The sequence below is a fragment of the Pyrus communis genome, chromosome 15 (assembly GCF_041283825.1).
Source record: "Pyrus communis isolate YQ-2024b chromosome 15, ASM4128382v1, whole genome shotgun sequence".
In the NCBI taxonomy this organism is placed as follows: domain Eukaryota; kingdom Viridiplantae; phylum Streptophyta; class Magnoliopsida; order Rosales; family Rosaceae; genus Pyrus; species Pyrus communis.
In genome coordinates this window covers 34,387,054-34,408,987 of record NC_142579.1, presented here as the reverse complement: position 1 = coordinate 34,408,987, position 21,934 = coordinate 34,387,054, and the positions used below count along the sequence as shown (strand labels likewise).

Genomic DNA, 21,934 nt, shown 5'->3' with positions numbered 1-21,934 from the left:
ACATGAGAAATGAGAAGAAGATGATGGGTTACGACTCACATGCACAGTCCGTGTATGCGTACGTCATAACGTGGCTGGGATGGCAAGGTTGATTAGGCCCCCAACCACTGCCGCGCCTAAGCGTATGGACGCACAACAAGAGATAGCTTAAAGCATTAAAAAGCACTTTATTCCCCAATGAAAAGGCCAATGCACCAAACCTAGTGCTCAAATATTGCCAAAGTTTTACCTTAATGTATGGAATGAGTTTACCGGAATATGGTGTTCTAATTCAATATCATGATCATGTTTTAAAAAGCTTACATATTTCTTTTTTATTAAAACAGAACTTCACGATAGTAATGAATCCGTTATATATTAGTCAGTCTTATTGTTTTGGGTCATGTTTTGCACCAGCCCATGTAAGACCGTAAAATTAAAGTTATAAACGGGCCGCAAGATTTGGTAATGGACAGCCCAAAGATTAGAACGCATGGGCCCTTTTTCTTTTTCGCACAAACACTAGTGAGTCAGCAAAGTTGAAAAAATCAAGAGGAAAAATGTTTGGATTTAGGTCTAAACCGCTCAGGCCTAACCGGTTTGCAAAGTTGAGAAAAATTAGAGAGTTTTAACGAGAACACTTCTGGTACTGTTTATTTTTAACAAAAATAACATTTTTACTCTAAAAAGTCACTTCTTGTACTATTCACTTAAAACACTTTTTTGTCATTTTGATTAAAACTCAAAGTTTTCAATCTTTTTTCATTAGTTTTTCTTTTAGATTTTTTTCTCAAAATTATTTTTACTAAAAATCACTAAAAATCGAAAATAATATAACCATTGCACAAATGGTGATCAATTTAGTATTTCTTTGAAGGGCATTAAGATATAGGTTCAAAAAATTGAGGCACTATTGATTTTAGTCTATTTTTTTTAAATTTCTGATTTAGGTCCACTTAACTATTTTCTAAACCTATTTTACCCTTTGTTTTCAAATTTTGAATATTTAAACATCTACAATCTACTAAACATTTAAAAAAACGTTTCAATTCTTTACCTTTTAATAAAATAAAATATTTTTGTCATAGATTAAGTTGCAAAAATATACAACCTAATTAAAAGGTACTAATACATAAATGTACATATACATATAAGTAATGTCACATCCCGGCCCGGGGCAGATCACTCCCCTGGGCGATGTGGGATGTCACAATCCACCCCCCCTTAGGGGCTCGAAGTTCTCGTCGGCACACCACGACCAGGGTTAGGCTATGATACCAAATTGTCACATCCCGGCCCAGGGCGGACCACTTTCCGAGCCCGATTCTACCGTAGCACGATATTGTCCGCTTTGGGCCCTAGCACACCCTCACGGTTTTGTTTCTGGGAACTCACACGAGAACTTCCCGATGGGTCACCCATCCGGGGATGCTCTCGCGCGCTACTCGCTTAACTTCGGAGTTCCCATGGAACCCGAAGCCATTGAGCTCCCAAAAGGCCTCGTACTAGGTAGAGATAGGAATATACATTTAAGGATCACTCCCCTGGGTGATGTGGGATGTCACAAGTAAGATATCAAAAGAAGAAAATATATCTAATCAATAGGTAGATAAATGAACTGAAGGGTACAAATACACAATTTACCTACCTATAAGCAAGATAAATTACTATGTAATATAGGAAAACATATAGAAGCAATTTGTGATAGAGATAGATAATAAAAATAGAAAAATATAATCTGCCTATAATAGAGGTAGGTTATATAACAAAATCTCGTGATACAAGTAGATTAATATCGGCCATGAAATCAATTAATTTGAGTAAAAATACAACTCAAATGAAGATCCAACTTTGACCACGAAATTAACTAATTTGAACATAACAAGCAATTTGATGAAAGAAGCCAACCAACCTCCATTCTTTGATCAAACATAATCAAATTTCATATATAGTGGAAGCCTAAGAAGAGAAGAGGAAAACTGAACAATGATAAAGAAGAAGAAGATTTGCAAGGCAAATGATAAATCCTAACTAAGAAAAAGGTTTTAGATAACAAACTAAAAAGAAAGAATAGATAAATGAAGAACAAATGAAGAGGCGTATCATCACTTGGAGATATATAGAAAGTAATTTTATTCCAACAATTATAAAGAAGAAGAAGATATATAGTGGAAGCCTAAGAAGAGAAGAGGAAAACTGAACAATGATAAAGAAGAAGAAGAAGAAGAAGAAGATATATAGGGGAAGCCTAAGAAGGGAAGAGGAAAAGAGAAGAGGAAGACTGAACAATGATAAAGAAAAGAAGATTAGCAAGGCAAATGATAAATCCTAACTAAGAAAAAGGTTTTAGATAACAAACTAAAAAGAAAGAATAGATAAATGAAGAACAAATGAAAAGGCGTATCATCACTTGGAGATATATATGAAGTAATTTTATTCCAACAATTATCCTATCATTAAGGGAATTTTATTCTTTAAACCTCAAATAGGTAAAACTTATCACAAACACTAATCCTAAAATCAAGGGATAATATTGATCACTTATAAGTAATTTTAGGGGTAAATTGGTATGAAAATGAAAAAAAAAACTAACATGGAATATAATTGGACTCATCTAAAAAATAACTCACATAATTGGATTCATAACAAGTTTCCTCTTCTTTGAAACACTGTATTTATTTTCTACACTACAATTGAATATCTTAATAGTTTTGAATTTGTCTAATTTTTTATAAAAATAATTTATACATAATAAATTAAAATATAAATGATTTAAAATGTTATAAAATTGAGATTCCATTGACATTTTCAATTTTAATTGGACGAGGATTTGTAGTAAACATTATCATTGCAATATTATTAGTATGCACCTTGAAATTAGGATGGACCGAGAGCACAGGCCGTTTGACCATACCCAACAACTACCGTGAAGTATGACTATGACCTATGTCTCAACTAGATGCAATTCAACTACGGCTTGCCCAAAATTACCCTCCCCTACATATGAATAATTTTTCTTTCGATAAGACAATATGTATTAAAGAGTAAGAGAATATATTCGAAATCGTCAATCATAAAATTTCAACCTACAACCTTTTACTTTATTTTTTTTTTTTCCTAAGCAAACAATATTATATACATCAAGAGAGATGAGGTGGTTTAGCCTCACAATGAGCTTGCTGTAATGTGATTTAAGTTTATATTTGGCGAGAATAGAACCTAAGACCTCTCACTTACAAGAGAAGAGGAATATCACTGGACCGTAGTACTAAGTAACAAAACTTCTCAATTATGAGTAAAAAAGAATATTACTAGAATGTATTACCAACTACCAAGTGACATAATTTTTTTTTTTTTTGTTTTGAAACAATATATATACTAAAAGATAAGGAAATAAATTAGTTACAAACACGTCATCTACGATATTCTTCTTTATCCATTATGGTTATTTTTAAAAGGACGTTAGGGTCAAGATTGGCAGCCAATTTATGAAAAATGAAGAAGCTTCCGAGCAATTACAAGTGAGAAGCACTAGATGGAATACGACAAGTAAACATGGGTTCATTTCACTTGGACACAGCATTTGGTGGTCGTGATGGTGATGTTCTATTGTTTTGAAGCAACATTCACACACAATCACTAGAAACATATAGAGCTGATTGGAGTAGGGGTTACTGTTAGACACACACTGTATCAGTATGGAACACAAAACGGCGGCCATTTTATGTATTAAAATGCAACATTTTCATCATTCGGGGCCGCCTCATAAAACGATTACTGTAAATGGCAATTCGAAGCAAGTTGAAAGAATATAATAATAGAAGGCAGATGATTTTCACATACCGTTGTTTGTTTTTTATGATTTATTTGTATTTCTAACAATTAGATTGAAAAAAGTCAAATGAAAACAACAGTAATAATTAAATAAGAGTGTGTTGAGAGGGTAAAAATGGCGTTTGCTTATCATTTCCGTATTAAAAATAAAATAGTGCTATCCAAAAACCTCGTTTTAATTTTCACATACTCTTCTCAATTTTCAGTTGTCAGATCGGATAAATTAAAGAATATTAATAGACAAAAATTAACAAGCGTGTGGTGGAGAGAAATAGGTTTATGAATAGCATTATCCTAATAATATTACGTTGGTCCTTAGCTGAATGACAAGTATACTCTATGGATTAAGGGCGTGTTTATGCACCCGTAATCGGAATGAAAATAAGAAATCCGATTCCACTTACGGATAACTCTTGTGTTTACTACAATTTAAAGGAATCAACAATGTGTGTGACCCACACGAAAAATGGAATTCAATTCCTGAAATTGGAGGAATTAGACTCCCTCCATGGGTGAGGTATTTGGATTCTGAGATGGTGAAGGAATCGGGAATGCATTTCTTCTTTCCTATTATGCCCTCTTATCAAGAGGCTTTGCAGATGCTTCGACAGACGCTTCGACACCGTCGACACAACCGGCTCATCCTCGTGTGATGTTGGTTTGATGATCGGGACCTCGAAGTTCATGGCCAAATTGCTCGTGCCATTGGCGATGTTGATGCTTGTCTGATCCTTGGCTCCAATTGCTTTCCGGAATATTTTCTGCAACGTGGGAACTGGGAGGATGCATAGGCTAGGTTCTTAAAATGTTAATTTTTTTTTTTTTTGCAGGGTGGGAACTGGGAATATGAATTGGCTAGGTTCTTAAAATAGTATTTTCTTTTGCGGGATGGGAACTGGGAAGATGATATGGGAGAGTGGTGTTGGAGGATTAGGGTATGGTGGTGCTGAGGAAGTGAAGTGAATGAGGACATTTTAAAATAACTAATGAAAATGTGATTAAAAATAAAAATAAAGAACTAAAGGGCATTTTAGTAATGAAAATGTGATTAAAAATAACTAATGAAAATGTGATTAAAAATATTTGATTTGAGACAAGGACATTTTAGTAATCATACTGGTTTATATTCCGATTCTACTTAATTAGTAAACAGTTTTATGGAATTGTATTCCGATTTCGGACAGTTTTAGTAAACAACTTCAACAGGAATTTGATTATGATTCCACCTCATTTCAATTCCTCCTCAATTCAATTCCTCTCAATTTGATTACGGATTAGTAAACGCGCTATAAGAGTTCAATAATACTACATGGATCGCCACTTAGTACTACTGGCTAATGGTATTCCTCTTCACTTGTAAGTGAGAGGTTTTAGGTTTGATTATCTCAAAAGACGAATTTAAATCATATTATTATGGATAGCCCATTGCGAGGCTTGACCCACCTCCTCCCCATAGTGTAGATAATATTGTTTGTTTAAAAAGAAATACTATAAGGACCAATAGTTTTTCTTATTTCTCCTTTTTTTTGCTAATACAAGTCTAAACTTTGAAAAATAATACAAAGATTCTCAAAAGTAAGAATTTTTATGAACGGTACATAACGAGATACAAACACAACATCAATTAAGCAGCAAAATTAACAATAAGCAATTAAAATTATAAAACGTGACTTATGTTTAAGGCAAAAGTTGATGAGAAGCAGATGGGGGGATTAAGGGTTTGGATTAGGTATATTCGAAAATTTGCTTGAGCACAACGTGGAAGAGACTACAAAAGTCATAGCCAGCTTGACAAGTAATGCAATCTGGTTTGACCCAACCCAACTTGTACCAGTTGAAAGAAAAGAACATGGTATAGTGATGTGATCCAGGAGGGTTTTATTGTCCATAAAAAGTATTTAATTAATTTACTTTTTGATGTTTGGGTCACAACTGGAGTCTGCTACAAGCTCCGAGCAGCTTCCAGCATGCTTCCATATGTATACTTGTTGTTTATTCTTATCCATACATATGTCACGCACCACGTCACGCACGTTATGAAATGATGTAAGAGGATCCTTGTATCTTAACAGTTCATCTTATATCTTATATCGTGCGATCAGTTTTCGTTAGGTACTATTTTTATTTAATTTTAAATAAAAAAAATTAAATAATTTATAATCACACGATACACAATAAATAATTAAACTGTGAATATCCCTAAGATCCTTGTAATTTAAATCATGATAGAATCCAAATTCTGATATGATATCAGATGCGATTCCTACCGATGAACCCGGACACTATTTTTTTCTATTTTATTTATTATTTTGTGGACTAATGAATCCAGACAAAAGTCAATTCTTGCTCCCCAAGAAACCTGTTCAACAAAAAGAAATAAAGTTTCCTATTAAACCTTTTTTTTTTTTTTTTTTTTTTTTTTCGTTTTTTGGTCTTATCTTTTGACTCCTTTTCACTTCTTAATAGTATGAGACTTTTTTTTTGGTTCTTCGAAGTATCGAGTGTGTTTGCACAGTTAAATTCTTATTTAAAAGTACAAAAATTAAGATTTAAGATTTAATAATTGAAACATTCAAAGCACGGGATACCTTAGAGCATTCAAAACTATTTTTTGTTTTACATTAAACATTTCCCTATTATAAATATCATCGTATTAAAAAAAGAAAAAAATTATACAGCTGCGTTTGGTCCCTTTAACATTTGAATTTCTTACTGCATCATTAGAATTTTCGATCCAAAAATTTGAAATTTTTTAATACGAACATATTAAAATAGATTAGACTGCGTTTTAGGGTTTGAAAATTTTGAATTTTCGAAAAGATTAGATAGCATATTACGATAACTTCCATCAATGTGTCAGTTTCAACACCGTTGCCTATGAGAGGTAGTTTCCCACTGGTTTCCTTTCTTTAGTGGCTGCAAATTCGATTTTTGTGGTGTTTGATTGAGGACAATGGAGTCCCCTTTTTATTTTTATTTTTTTTGGGGCTTCGTTGGGTTTCATCTCAAGCATATGCAGGGGCTGGTCCGTGGTCGACTGTAAAGGAACCAGGCAATTAGGGTTTCTTTGTGTGTTTTTTTGTTTTGGGCTAAACTCTCGGGTTGAGCTCTTTTTCTTTTTGGCATCCATCTTTTGTTTTATATTTTATGTCTAAGTAAGTTTCCGTTTGCATGCATATGTTGTGTTGGTAATAAAATTTACGTTCTATAAAAAAAAAAAATTGTACTTTAGTTAAAAAAAAAAGGATTAATTAGAAAACATAAGTAAGGAGAAATAGTTAGCATGGACAGGTTGGACTTTCTAATTCTTTTTTATTTTATTTAATCTGCAATTAAGGATGGATGCGGCAAATCGAACGTTCAAAATTCAAAGAGAGGGAGAGAATTTTCCATTAATTTATTTTGTCAATTTGTCGATCCAGCACAGCAATGACGTTCATTCCCACCGGATCATTTTCCTAAAGATCCTAAGATTTCGTGATCTTATCTGTTCATCGTATATCATGCGGTCAATTTTCGTCATATGCTATTTATATTTAATTTTAAATTTTAAATTTTGAAATAATTTTTTACTACACGATGTATGATGAACAAATGAGATCACGAGATCATTAAGAGCATCCTTTTCCATTCCCATGCGACACGTGTGGGGGCCAAGCAACCTCACTGGACAACGTGTCTGTCGACCCAACCCACACACTTGTTGTAATCCCCGGACAAAATAGTCCCTTCACACGTATGACGTGGCGAACACTCAGTGGTCGCACAACGAAAGCAAACACGATGGCGGAACACCGGATTCTTTCGCGGAGTGAGACCGACCGTCAACGATTCAGAAGAGGCAGAGTTATAAAAAGGGCAAATATTTGGGGAAAATAACAGAAAAAAGATTAAGAACGTCCAAAGTTGGTGACGAAAGCAGTGACAAAACAATCGAAAGTGGGCTCGTGCACACGTGTCACCTTCATTTTCAACCGTCGACTGGTGTAACGTGACCCATCTGGCTGCGGTCAGCCCAGCGCTCTATCTCTATCTCTTTGTCTCTCCTCTTTGTTTCTCTCTCTAGGACTGGGTGGCACTCTCTCGGACCACGTGTGAGAATTAAAAAGTGGAAACATGTGCTGTGCCGTCTGTGTTGGGGCTGGTGGGTATATATATAACGCCTCTTGGGTATCTTATGCTTCAGTATTCTGGTTCGAAATCTGAGAAGAAGCAAATTAGCCGGAGCAAGAGCAAGAGCAAGAGGAAAGAGAAGAAGAAAGGAAAAGGGAAGGGGTAAAGCGAAACAGTAAAAAGTAATCATGAGCAGAGGAGGAGACGAGCAGCAGCAGCAGCAGCTGGAGTTACCGCCGGGGTTCAGATTTCACCCGACGGATGAGGAGCTGGTGAACCATTACTTGTGCAGGAAATGCGATTCACAGCCTCTCGCTGTTCCAATCATCAGAGAAATTGATCTTTACAAATTCGATCCGTGGCAGCTCCCTGGTATGTCAATTTATTCCCAATTTCAATTAATCAATTTTGCTTTCTTCTTTCTCCCCCAACCCAACCCAAATTTCATTTCTGAAAATTATGGTCTGGGTCGAACTCAATTTTCTCTGAATTTTTGGATTTTTTGTCTAATTTTTTATTTTGGTGTGGTATGCAGAAATGGCACTTTACGGAGAGAAGGAATGGTACTTCTTTTCGCCAAGGGACAGAAAATATCCAAACGGTTCAAGACCGAACCGGGCAGCTGGAACCGGGTACTGGAAGGCGACCGGGGCTGACAAGCACATTGGAAAGCCCAAGGCACTCGGGATTAAAAAGGCACTCGTTTTCTACGCTGGTAAAGCCCCCAAGGGAATCAAAACCAATTGGATCATGCACGAGTACCGCCTCGCCAATGTCGACCGGTCCGCCGCCACTGCCAAGAAAAATCAAAACCTGAGGGTACGTCCGTCTTTCCATTACCTTTTTTCTCTTTTACCATTATACCCTTGGACCCTCACACGTCATTGAGCCTGTACCAAATTTTGTAATTTGACTAAGATATATATGCATTTATTATTTCAACGGTCAGCTCAGCTGTGCAATCTGAAAGAACGAATATCGTATTTAATTATATTTGACCATATGTATTCATGTACATTACTCGGTCTCAAAAATTTTGATCATGTCATTGCATTTGCATCAATGCCTCTTTAAGAATGCACGTTGTAACTTCTGGATGATTAAATTAGAATATCGCTCTCGAAAAATAAATGAATCCGGCTTAAAATATTTTAATCTTAATTTTGTTTAATTACTCGGAGTGCTTATCTTTCTAAATTAATGTTTATGTAATGCAGCTTGATGATTGGGTACTATGCCGCATATACAACAAGAAGGGCAGCATAGAGAAATACAATGTTACAACCAAAATGACCAAATACCCAGAAATATCGGACGAGCAAAAACCTGACATGACTTTGATGCCCCCACCACCACAAGCAGCATCAAACACGCATCACATGATGGATTCGTCGATGGATTCAGTACCGAGGCTGCCACAGACGACGACGGACTACTCGAGCTGCTCGGAGCACGTGTTGTCACCGGAGGTCGCGTGGGAGAAGGAGGTCCAAAGTGAACTGAAATGGAGCAATGAATTGGAGAATTCCTTTAATACCCTCGACAATCAGTTCCTGAATTACATGGATGGCTTCTCGGATATTATGGACCCTTTTGGGGGGCAATTGCAAATGGAGCAGCAGCCGCCCTACCAGTTGCAGGACATGTTCTCCTACCTCCACGCCCAATTGTAAGCCAACTTACAAGGGCACAATTGGAAAATGGCAAGACGGACAGAAGGGAAAAAAAAAGAAAAAGAAAAAAAAAGGCCCATGATTATTTGATTTAGTACTAGTTAATATTCTTTTGAATTTGGTTACATGATCAATTTAATTTGATTTTGGATGTCTGCAAAAAAAAAAAAAAAAAAAAGGGTACGTTTAGATAATGTTAATATGTAATGAGATTCCTGTAGAAAATTTTCATAAGTTGTTCCAAGTTCTGCACCACAGAGAATTGTTTTATTTTTCTTTTAGAACGTGCGATATAAATGAGAAATTTTTTCTCGATAATCATTTTTTAAATAGAACAGCTTAAATCTAATTTAATAAATTTTAATGGTCAAAGAAAATCCTAATAACTCAAATTTATATCCAATGGTCAAAATAATGATATTAATTCATTCAAATTAGATCAAACATCAAAACTCCTTCGAAACACTCTTAGAAAATTATGGAGAAACATCTACTCCAATATACTCCAAGAAAGAGGAGGTATTGTCAAGCTAAAGAAGGTGCGATGCATTTATTCTACAAAACTCGGTACTCGTATTCGGACATCGAATTCTATCGTCCATAGATCTTGAAAAGTGATTAGTGTCATTGATTATCGTTTTTAATTTTTTAATTTGTGTAACATGCTTTAAGTATCTTTGTGTAATCCTTTTGTTATCATGTAATGTTATTAGTTTTATGTAATGTCAAGGAATTGTTTGTGTTCACCATCACATTCATCCACGATATCCAACTCAAAAATATCTCAACAGTATTTTATTTGGGAATTTGAAATTTTTACGTCAAAATGTTCGTAAAAGTAAACAAGATAGGTTATACAAAATATAATTTCAAAATTATTAGCAAAAAAAATTAAAAATCAACAAAGTACAAAAGTTTAACAAATTATAAAGTTGGAGGTTGGAATTATACGTCCTTTACCCCTTGGAGAAAAAAACTAACCAACCTCATACGTGTGGATGAATAGTCGAAAATAAGGGGCTCAATTTTGAGATTTCCCACTCTTAAGTTGAAGATAGCCTTAGAGGATGACGCATGACTTTTAGCCTAGGCTCGAAGAAGATCTAGCCCCAAGTTGTGAAGAAAAGCTTTCTAACACACTCCATCAACCCAAGCTAGTTGGAGGCCGAGGCTCCTTGTGTGACCAAATGGGCCTCGGTTCTTGCCCAAGACTGCATAAGAGGGCAATTTAGGACAAAACTAGTAGTCAATGAAAATCAACCGCCTAACATTTTTTAGCATCTAGCCAATATCACTATTAGGGATGTACAACGGTTATGGTGGGCGGGTAATCGCAGTTATTTACCCATAACAGTTTATGTTCATACCCGCATAACCGTTTACCCGTTAGGTAATTGCATAAACGGTTATGCCCATACCAATAACCGTTTATAAACGGTTAACCATACTCATAACCGTGTACCTATTTAACCATAGGCGTTTACCATTTACCCCTTTATCCTTTTTTTTTTTAAAATCCATTTACCCCTTTTTTCACCGTTTACATGTTTTTTTTTAATTTATTTTAAATAACTTGAAAATTATAAAAGAAAAATTTGTCATAATTTTCGTTTTATGACAATTAAACATCATTATAGGTACATTTTAGTATGCATTTCCTTATTTTAATCATTTAAGTTCTCATACAATTCCAATAATTGAAATAATAGTTTATGAACGATATTTTTCTACCACACCCAAGCAAGTCTTTAATTATAATCCATATGATTACAAAGTAAAGTTTCTAAAAACAAAAAGTAGTCATTATCTTGAATACTAGATGATTCAAAACTCCAAAATATTATGAAACTGAACACTTTGAAACACTAATGCTTTAGCACGTTCAATCACAAAGTCTCATCGACTCGTTGTCACCAAAAGAGGCCTACAAAATAAATGTATAAATTGAATTAGTATCCCATTTAGGAACACCGACACTAATTAGCATGAATCCAACAGAGGTTAGTGATCACAGAAGGTTTGCATTGTCCACTCAGTTATTAGAAAAAGAAAAAAAACAAACAAAAGTGGAGTACCAAATCAATTGAGTTAGAATCACCATTCATCAATATGCATAAACACAAGGTTTACATTCCATGATTTTTCACACACCCATATGCAGAGATGAGAGAGGGCGGCAATGAGAGATAGATGAGTGGCTTGCATTGTCCACTCAGTTATCAGAAAAAGAAAAAAAACAAACAAAAGTGGAGTACCAAATCAATTGAGTTAGAATCACCATTCATCAATATGCATAAACACAAGGTTTACATTCCTTGATTTTTCACACACCCATATGCAGAGATGAGAGAGGGCGGCAATGAGAGATAGATGAGTGGCGGAGATAAGAGAGAGGGCGGCGAGGAGGGAGAGATGAGCGGGGGACGGGGAGTTTAAGATAGATTTTGTTAGATTAAATATTAAATTAATCACCGACGGGGTTTGAACCCATACCATTATGCAAGAGCTCAACACTTTTTCACCACTGTGATAAAGAGCCACTTACAGTTGCCGGTCGAGTTAATTAGCCTAAAAATAACGAGCATTCTTGACAAGTGACTAATCATGATAAGATAAGAGAGCAGAGAGAGACCGAATTAGCAAGAGCAGAACCAGCTTTATATTGTTTTGAAGAGGAATAATGTAAGTTATTTAATTCTTTTTGGACATCTAGGAACAAGAAACACATAAGAATTTTTTATTGTACCACGTCAAAAGTCATTGTATTAGTCGGTAGCCGAATACTATCGGGCAAGAAATTGCATCTGCCAAAGTAATAACTGTCAGGCAAGGAATTGCCAAAGGACATTTGATACTATCCTTGCGTTGTATGTTGTATGTCGCATGTTGTAACTTGTATTGGAAGTTTGGAAGTTCGGAAGTTCGGAAGCTTGTAAGAAATTGCCGTAAAACTGTGTTTTTTGGCGTATGAATATGGCGGTATCTTGTGATTAATTTTGTTCCTAAATCAAACCCGAAGGAATGCAAAACTACGCAGCAAGTGAAGAAAAGCATAAACCAACCTGGAGAGGAAGAGAAGAAGAAGAAATCGAAGCAAACAAGCAAAGCCATGAATCCACCTTAATGTCACGTTATCCCTTGAATAAATACCGTGTTTTCCTTCAGACATTTTATCATACACCTGGGGCACTAGGCGACAAACTATCATTTTTTTAATTTCGTTTAGATATTTGTTCGTCCAATCATTGGGTAAAAAGCGGATTGGGAAATGGAGGGCAAGTCTGGGTCGTGGTTGCTGTTGACGATGGTGGTGATGGGTTGGTGTGTAACTTCGTCATCAGCTTCTTTCGGCGACCAGTACTATCGGGGCTCTAGGAAAACTGATGCGACGTCGTCTTTGGGGTTCAGTCGCGCAGCACCCTCCTCCATAGTATTTCCAGTTCATGGCAACGTTTATCCAACAGGGTACGCTCTTAAACTCTTTTAATTATATCATTCATTTACCTGCAAAAATAATAGTTTTCGATGCTCGTAGCTCATTTGGTTAAGAGCATTTGCCCCGCAGCCGAGGTCCAAAAAATGGGTTTGTTTTGGTTTTGCAGGTCCTATAATGTGACCCTAAACATTGGACAGCCTCCAAAGCCCTACTTTCTGGATCCAGACACTGGTAGTGATCTCACATGGCTCCAATGTGATGCTCCTTGTGTCAGTTGCACTCAGGTATAATTATCTTATAATTAATTTAATTATCATATGTTAATTAGTAATTTCATAAAAAAGTTGCAAACTTTTCTTGTTAGCATGCATAAGTTTGTTACTTGTTCTGTCTACGAATGTTAAACCGTGTTATCACTATAAACTGATCGTCATCGGAGAAGGGTCCTAAGAAATATTCATCTTCCCTCTCTGTTTGCAGGCTCCTCATCCATATTACCGTCCAAGCAATGACCTAGTGGCCTGTAAGGACCCCCTCTGTGAAGCCCTGCACTCACCCGGTTCTCACAAATGCGATGTTCCGGAGCAATGTGACTACGAGGTTGAGTATGCTGATGGTGGTTCATCCCTTGGTGTGCTTGTGAGGGATTCCTTTTCCCTCAACTTTACAAGTGGACTCCAGCTACGACCTAAACTGGCCCTCGGGTTGGTAACTTTTCATTGTTCTTTTTTGTTTAAGGAAACTACAAACTTAACTAACAGAACCTTGCAACTGCCAGTAGAAGGCTTTTACAAGGTTATAAAAGAAAACAATTAACGGTGAGAAGTTTAATTAATTTGTTTAAGCAGATTAAACAGTGTAGTGATGGTGGTTTTGATGATTTGAAATCAAATGTAAATGAAATGCATGCCTTTTGTCCCACTAGGCACTTGAAGAAAACATAACCTAAAGTTCAGAATTTGGTGTAAAGTAGGAACAAGCATTAGATTAGACTTAGTCGCCACAAATCTGTAGTCGCTTATGTGCTCCATCTTGGCCGTTGAATCGTTTACTGTTCCTTGTCTACAGGTGTGGGTATGATCAACTTCCTGGATCATCTTCTCATCCCATTGATGGAGTCCTCGGCCTTGGCAGGGGAAAACCCAGCATCATATCACAACTTAGTAGTCAGGGTTTGGTGCGAAATGTCATTGGTCACTGTTTAAGTGGCCGAGGTGGGGGGTATTTTGTTTTCGGGGATGACATTTATGATTATTCACGCATAGTTTGGACACCAATGTCACTTGATTACTCGTAATGAACCCTTCTTGAACTCTGTTTTTCATCTGAGTCTTTTTTGTTCATATATCCTTAGTAGTTCAATCATAACCGTATTTTCCTTCCCCATTTATTCTCCTTGTGGTTTATCTCAGAAAACACTACTCGCCTGGCCCTGCGGAACTCATGGTTGACGGGAAATCTACCGGGTTTGGAAACCTACACATGGTTTTTGACAGTGGGAGTTCCTACACTTATCTCAGTTCTCAGGTTTATCAATTTTTGACTTCATGGGTAAGTTAGAGCTTTATCAAAAAGTAGCTGGCATTTGGATTACCCGGATTGGCAAAGATTTTTCCGACCATAATTTGACATGTTAATCCCTTTCCATTGCGCTTGTCTTATTGCAGTTGAAAAGAGAACTAACTGGAAAGCCTTTAAAAGAAGCTCCAGATGACGGAACTCTCCCGCTCTGTTGGAAAGGTCGCAAGCCATTTAAAAGCATGCGAGATGTTAAGAAATACTTCAAGCCCTTAGCACTAAGGTTCGGCAGTGGTAGAAAAGACACAGCTCAGTATGAATTGCCCCCTGAAGCATACCTAATAGTATCGGTGAGTGAATTTCGCCTTCCATGATCTCCCTATCCTTCTTCATTTTGCTTTCCGTTACAAGGAGAAGAAATTTGTGTTTGGAAACTAATGATATATATGTGCCGGCAGTCCAAGGGAAATGTTTGCTTGGGAATTCTAAATGGTACTGAAGTTCGACTGCAAGATAATAACATCATTGGAGGTAAGAGTTTCCATGTGTATGTCTTAAGAAGCGTGACCTCTAATTTTAACGGCAAACACAACGCCCCTTTAATTTTTACGCGGGATTCAAACTCCCAACACAATATTGATCGTTTTCTTTCTGTTTTGGGTTATTTTTTACAGACATTTCAATGCAAGATAAGATGGTGATTTATGACAATGAGAAGCAGATGATTGGATGGGCTCCTGGAAACTGTGATCGTCTACCCAAGCCTAGAAGTAGTTTCAGCTTCTGGTGATGCTTTCTCAGGCACCAGGGCAACAAATGTCGAGCACACGAGGATGCTGCCCGTTTCCCAGGCACCAGAGCATTCTCTTGCACAAAGAAATGTAACACATATATAGGGTTTAGGGTAAATAATTTATATGTATATACTACACATTCTGTATATTTCTCCCATTTCCTCATTTATATCTAAGTCGATGACATTTCTCTCATTTCCTTCCACTTCCCCTGTTCCAAGTACACCAATTTGCTTTTGTATTTTCTCCCCTTTGTCTGGTAATCTTGAAACCATTGCCTGCAGACATGGTTAATCACAACGGAAAATCAATTAATAATGGGAAATTTTATTTGAACCTACTTATCTTCTTTCTACACCAAACTTATTCTCTACATCCATATTATTTTTAATTAAAGAACTAATATCTCTATAAACCAAAATTTATTACCTAAACTACCCTCCCAAATCCAATTCAAAATATAAAGTCATCTTTACACCCATTTTAAAAAAAAATTCTCAAATTGAATAGTTTTGATTTCAAAGAGACTCAAAAGTCAAAAAACATTATGGGTCATTTGTCCCTTATCCCACCGTGATCTCTTCAACTAACTGGTCCCAATTCCAATCTATGTCCAAATTCTTCAATTGTTTTCGTGGCAAGTGTCCATATATCCAACAAAGCCTTGAGTTGTAAACAACGATACTCTTTGTATATATACTAGTGAGTAGTAAGGTTGCTGTTATTAACATTGGAGAAAAAATAGTTGTTTAAAACTAATATTCATCTTCACAGGTTACAGTTTTTGTAATATACACTCGTATTTGTTTAATCAAAACCTTGAGTTTTGAACATACTTGAATCTTATGAGGGTTAAAGTTTTTGTGAGCATATTCAAGTACAGTAGCTGTTATTTTGGGCCATAAACCAAATTGTTTTGTCTGCAATCTAATTGATGTGGAGATCTCCATTAAACAAAGGTCAAAAAACTTATATTCATCGAAAGGGTTTCATATATAGGAAAGAGATCCTCTTCGGATCTTTCCCTCCAAAGCTTAGGAATCAAGTGATTTGTGCCTTTAACATTTGATCAAACGGCTACAAACATAGAAGTTAGTATAAACTTTTAAAAGCTATAATAATTTTTTACCGTTGAATCAAATTTTAAAGGTTCGGATCACTTGATTCCTGGGTTTTGGAGAGAAAGATCCGGAGAGGATCTCTTTACTCATACATATCCCAGAAATTTGGTGTGTGCAACAATTTTTTAATACTTTCACTTCGGCGGTGTAAAAAGTTTAAACTATGAGCAGCCTGGTATTGACGAAAAAAAAATTGAAAATCAAATACTCATCTTCTAACTCTAAAAAAAAAATTGAAACCAAACGAACTAAAAATTTCCATAAGTCGAGTCATAACTTAGTTGGAGGATTGATCAAAACTTTATCACCATCTATCAATAAAAATAAAAAAAACTTGCTTTTTCTCTAGAAGAGCTTATAAGGAGTGATGGTAGGGTTCATTATAGAGTGTGGGTTTATTGATAAATTTAAGTTTTATTATTAATTTCATATTGTACTTGATGGTAATTATGCAATAAGATAAAAAAGACAATTAATATTTAAAATTTAAGTTGAGTGTAGAAAAAGATTACATGAGTTTAAATAAAATTTCCCATTAATAATTCGGACTATATCATGCGCTACTGAAAAAGACAGAAAACTATATTCAGAATGACACTCAACTGATTTTTACATCCCTTTCTATATGATTATTTAGACTAAATTGAATAGATTTTGAACATCTTCGCCGGAAACCAGGACTAAACTGCTAACCAAAGAAGATAGTGTGCAAGAATACCTTATTTGCAAGAGTTTGTGACTGTATTTTGTAAACGGAAGGCGAGGAGAGGAGGAAAGTCTTAACTATTAAGGAAGGAGGAGAGGAGGAAAGGAGGAGAGCGAAAGAGAAAACTGAAGAGCAATTAAAGATACATATTTTGCAATGCATTGCGTGCAAAGTACAGCAAAGAAAAAAGGACTAAAGCTCTCTACACGTGCCTAATTTGATCATCATTTAGACCATCCGATCAGAGATAAGATTATGGTTAATATGTCGCGATTAATCACGGCCTTGAATAATCTTTGCTTTTCTGGTGTGTAGGGTGGATACCTCAAATCGGAATCTCCACCGAAACCTCGATAAAGAACTGCTTTCTTGTGGCTAAAACCATCAAAGGAGAATTTTCCGTGGTATGAACCCATTCCACTCTCCCCAACTCCTCCAAATGGTAAACCGCTTATGCTAACCTGCGCGCGTATATAATGCAGTAATAATTTGTTACATAACATGTTGAGAATCAATTCAATTCTTTCCGACAGAAAATCAAGAGAATGATATAAATTCTACTCGTCATTTTGGTTTGTTAAGATGCAGAAATGTGAAGATGTATATATATGCATAGAAATTGAAGAGAACAAAGAATCTCACATGAAGGACGGTGTCATTGATGAGCATTCCTCCAGATGATACGTTATCCACGAAGCCCTTCTTCAGCTGCTCATTGTTTGTAAAGGCATATACTGCAAGAGGCTTTGGCTTTGAATTTATCACACTGAAACTGTCTTCAATCTTCTCAACCTATACGGAACATAATCATAAGATACGATAATGATTACAACGACTTGAGAACTACCCCAGATTCCAGGCTTTTGATGATATTGAAAGTAATTTGATTACTCACAGTGACGATCGGCATTAATGGCCCAAATATCTCCTCCTGCATAATTTGAGCGTCTTCTGGAACATCCAACAAGATAGTTGGAGCTATTTTTCTGCATTGGATCGGATGATGTATATGAGTAAATCGTTTTAGAAACATTGTACGCATATGCATTTTATTCAGACAGTGTTGTTGCTTTCCTTAAAAGATATACAATCACAAAAAGTCATCGTTGTACTTACAATTGCTTCTCATCCCTTTGGCCACCGAGGACAATCTTATTAGAGACCTTATCCTCATCCAGCAGCTTCGCCAACCGTGTAAACTGGGTAGAGCTCACTATCCGTGATATATCCTTTGAGTTCATCGGATCTTTCCCAAAGAACTGCTCGAGACCATACTTTAGAGCTTCTATCTGTCAAGTAGACATGCTTTCAGAAAAATATCCTGAATTAAAAAAACATATATACTCAAGTATATATGCTACGCCAAACATATTTGTTCCTAAGTTTTTCGACAAGAGCATCCTATCGTACCAACTTCGGAGCAAAGTCTTTCGTAGTGATAATGTAATCAACACCGATGCAAGCTTGTCCATTGTTCAATGCCCATTTGCCTGCCATTATCCTCCTAACAGCCACCTTTAAATTTATAAACAGAAACAGTTAAACCAGCCACGCCAGAATATTTATTAGAAACATTGTCAGCTCGCTTTAAGAGAACTTAGCTATTACCTCCAAGTTAACATCTGAGTCGACAACAGCTGGGGACTTTCCACCGAGTTCCAGAATTACAGGTGTAAGGTGTTTTGCAGCAGCAGCCATCACAATGCGCCCTACTCTTGCACTACCTGTACGATGTGCAAATACTTGGTCAATTACGTTGCTAGCTCCCGAGGAGTCAAAGAACGCACGAAGCAGAGCAACTATGTAAGAAAAATGCGTAATATGTATACAAATGGAGTACCGTTCTCTTGATAAACTTACGTTTGTGTATCTGAACCACACATTTCCTTGAAGAAAGTTAGAATTAAACCGTAAAGACTAAATACTTGAATATGTATTAGAAAAAGAACTGATGCATCGTAGATTTCACTGATACACAATTAGGTATGAATTATGGACAAATTCATGTATGAATTACGAACACCTCCACCTCAATATAGAGAATACATCAGTTAGCAATGCAAAGGCTAATTGCACAGAAAATCATTTTTGTAAAAAAAAAAGATTATGCAGAGTGCATAATCGTTGATTATATGCAGGGGAATGTCTTTACTTTGAGTAGTGTTGTACACGTGTTGAGAATGAGTCCCACATTGATGAGAGGATGGACCTTGCATGGGCTTATAAGAGGTTGGGCTACCCCCCATATTGCCAACTGGTTTTATGGTGGAACCCCAACGTGTACTACAAACGCATTCAAAAGAGGCTCTCATAGAAATCTGAGGAAGTTCATAATTAGAGAGAACAGTATAAATTAACCTGTATAGAGTATCTTATCCCACTTCTGCTCTAACAATGCAGTTGTTTCTGGAACAGCGCCCTCAACAACTTTTACAGCTGAGTTATCTAAATACTCCTCTACTAAATTTGCAAGGAGTGAAGATGTAGCTGGAGCAATTTCTGAGGGTTTTAGCACAACCGCATTGCCGGCTGAAATAGCTCCAATGACTGGATCAAGAGATAACACTGGAATGTAAAACAGCACGTGTTACTAACAAATATATCAGTCATGGCATGGTTTAGTAGGAAAGCTTCAACAAGGTGAGATGTATGTAACTTATGTATCGCCTAACTAGTAAAGTGTGAACTGTGCAGCAATATATTAACGTACAGAAAGGGAAGTTCCATGTTGAGATGACCAACACAACTCCTAGAGGTTCTGACACAATTTCTGCTGATGATGGATATGTTGTGATTGGAGTGCTGACCTGAAACAAACATCGAAAGTTCCATGTTATATATACTATTAGCATTATAGTAAATATTGGAGGATATGGTGGTCAGGAACAAGAATGGACGACGGGAATTTTCATCCTTGTATCTGACCAAAAGGGTATTTACTCTAATCACCTTCTGTGGAACCATCCAATGCTTCAATTCTTTCAATGCCTCGTTACATGACGATTTTGCCTGAACAATCTGCAGTAATCAAAAGTTAAATATTTATTTTCACAATGCCGAAGAACATACACAAGAACTTGTTCCATAGTAACAAAGCAAAACCATTAAAACTTGAGAATACAACAGAATATTCACTATGAGAAAAAAAGATATCAAGGGACTTTGCAAACAGATCGAATTCTGACCAAACAGCGTCAGAGTTTTAACCATTGCAATTTTCCCTGAAGGACTGCTTTCTGATCGATAACACTCCTTATGAAACATATGGTTGCTCGCCAGGAACCATATGTCTATGATGGTTAGCCTTAGTCCAGCATACTGTTCAATTTGCTCAATTTGCAACTCAATATCAAGAAAATGGCGAGCTGAACTGGGGGTACAGGCGGCTCAAGTGGACGGAGAGTATATTTTTTGTGATAACTATGTGACTCAAGCGTCAGATGCTGCAACTAGGAGAAGGAAATGGATACCAAAAGGTAGTAAAGAAAAACATGTCAAATAGAAGAAGAAAGTAAAACCTGCGTAGAACAAGTAAGCCCATGAATGCTACCTATCGAGTTAATAGTGACTATATTTCATGACAAGGTTGTCACTTGTCACTAGTGAAGCTCCGTGTACATTGCGCTCGCTCGTGTAGTTGGCATACAACTGAAGTGGGGTATCACACTGCAAATACTATTTCAGTTTTTGTTTTGCAGGCTGACAATTGTAGCTATCTTCATGCACCATTGTATAATACGAACACGCACTGATAACATGCTAATTAAGACTATTGTGTAAGACCAAAAAAGGAAGCAGAAGCTATGTAATCAGCGTAAACCGAAGGTAAAGAGGGAGACCTCGGATATAAATGATTCGATTTCAGGCTTTGAAAGGTCCTTGTAAAGAGCTTCAGCAATCTCCTTCTCTTTTTCTTCAAGCATCTTTGCAATATTCTCCAACTGCGACCTTCTCCACTCATAGCTTTTCGTCCTTCCCGAATTAAAACTCTTTCGCAGCTCCTTAACTAGAAGACCGGCCTTTTCCGGATTGAATGTTTGCTTTGCTTCTTCAACCTCCGCGGTTACAGCCGACAGAGTTGCAGAACAAGGTTTAGTGCTAAAAACAGAACAAACAAGAATCAGATACCACACATACATACGTACGTACAATTTCGACGAAACTAATGAATGCATGTTCCCTTGATTTTTATGGAAGGAAAAAGGGAAAAAGAGAAGTCCACTTACGAGTAGGAAGAGCATCTAAGTTTGGAGGAAGAGAAATGCTTCTGGTTTTGATAGTTGCTTCTTCTTCTCTGAGACGGGTGTGTGAAAGCTCTGCTGCTCCGAGTACCAGCCCCTATCCCAGCAGTACCCGCTAAACCCAAACTGGTTTGGTTCCATTCCATTATAATTAGTTAAATAAACAGAGTATATATGTTGACATAAAAAGAGTAGAAGAAGGGCAGGGAGTACCTGTAATTCTTAAAAAGATCAATGCAGAGGCCTTTCATGGTTGATCAGGGAGAGAGAGAGGGAGAGAGAGAGAGAGAGAGAGAGATTGAAGGCACTACTGCGGTCTGCAGATGGAAGTGTTGAAAGCATCATCCAGTTGCCATTTGCATTGGCATATAGAAACAGGAGGACTGCTCCGGAGGTAGGTGCCAAGTACAAGGGACCAGCCAGCAACAGTTTTGGTGGGTTTTGAAATAGAAACCTAGGAGATTAAAACTAGAGATACTTTCTCTGCCGCTCATCTTAAAAGACAAGGCGATAAGGTTT

The 21,934-nt window shown here is 36.6% G+C and overlaps 3 protein-coding genes across 3 annotated transcripts; 2 read left to right on the top strand and 1 right to left on the bottom strand.

Moving 5' to 3' along the window:
- The first annotated feature begins 7,909 nt into the window (after positions 1 to 7,909).
- LOC137739065 (NAC domain-containing protein 2) lies at positions 7,910 to 9,861 on the top strand. Its single transcript, XM_068478548.2, has 3 exons — positions 7,910 to 8,298; positions 8,462 to 8,745; positions 9,144 to 9,861. The coding sequence occupies exons 1-3, from the start codon at positions 8,115 to 8,117 to the stop codon at positions 9,597 to 9,599; spliced, it is 924 nt and encodes a 307-aa protein (XP_068334649.2). The 5' UTR covers positions 7,910 to 8,114; the 3' UTR covers positions 9,600 to 9,861.
- Positions 9,862 to 12,355: 2,494 nt separating this feature from the next.
- LOC137709968 (aspartic proteinase Asp1) lies at positions 12,356 to 15,552 on the top strand. The gene is made up of 8 exons (XM_068448947.2): positions 12,356 to 13,064; positions 13,202 to 13,319; positions 13,516 to 13,739; positions 14,104 to 14,328; positions 14,448 to 14,586; positions 14,703 to 14,903; positions 15,012 to 15,084; positions 15,228 to 15,552. Exons 1-8 carry the CDS (start codon positions 12,868 to 12,870, stop codon positions 15,341 to 15,343), a joined length of 1,293 nt encoding a protein of 430 aa, XP_068305048.2. The 5' UTR covers positions 12,356 to 12,867; the 3' UTR covers positions 15,344 to 15,552.
- A 1,618-nt stretch (positions 15,553 to 17,170) lies between these two features.
- Positions 17,171 to 21,934, bottom strand: LOC137735443 (aldehyde dehydrogenase family 3 member H1). Its single transcript, XM_068474870.2, has 12 exons — positions 21,629 to 21,934; positions 21,401 to 21,541; positions 21,014 to 21,272; positions 20,124 to 20,192; positions 19,885 to 19,981; positions 19,533 to 19,739; positions 18,783 to 18,898; positions 18,585 to 18,689; positions 18,291 to 18,463; positions 18,070 to 18,160; positions 17,817 to 17,966; positions 17,171 to 17,635 (listed from the first exon to the last, which is right to left on the bottom strand). Exons 1-12 carry the CDS (start codon positions 21,664 to 21,666, stop codon positions 17,399 to 17,401), a joined length of 1,683 nt encoding a protein of 560 aa, XP_068330971.1. The 5' UTR covers positions 21,667 to 21,934; the 3' UTR covers positions 17,171 to 17,398.

Coding starts and splice junctions, on each gene's coding strand:
- LOC137735443 (XM_068474870.2), bottom strand. CDS start 21,666: ATGAAAGGCCTCTGCATTGATCTTTTTAAGAATTACAG. Junction 19,740..19,884: donor AACATGGAACTTCCCTTTCT/GTACGTTAATAT, acceptor TTTACATTCCAG/TGTTATCTCTTGATCCAGTC. Junction 17,967..18,069: donor CATTAATGCCGATCGTCACT/GTGAGTAATCAA, acceptor TGTTCCGTATAG/GTTGAGAAGATTGAAGACAG.
- LOC137709968 (XM_068448947.2), top strand. CDS start 12,868: ATGGAGGGCAAGTCTGGGTCGTGGTTGCTGTTGACGATGGTGGTGATG. Junction 13,065..13,201: donor GGCAACGTTTATCCAACAGG/GTACGCTCTTAA, acceptor TTGGTTTTGCAG/GTCCTATAATGTGACCCTAA. Junction 14,904..15,011: donor AAGCATACCTAATAGTATCG/GTGAGTGAATTT, acceptor ATGTGCCGGCAG/TCCAAGGGAAATGTTTGCTT.
- LOC137739065 (XM_068478548.2), top strand. CDS start 8,115: ATGAGCAGAGGAGGAGACGAGCAGCAGCAGCAGCAGCTGGAGTTACCG. Junction 8,299..8,461: donor CGATCCGTGGCAGCTCCCTG/GTATGTCAATTT, acceptor TGTGGTATGCAG/AAATGGCACTTTACGGAGAG. Junction 8,746..9,143: donor AGAAAAATCAAAACCTGAGG/GTACGTCCGTCT, acceptor TATGTAATGCAG/CTTGATGATTGGGTACTATG.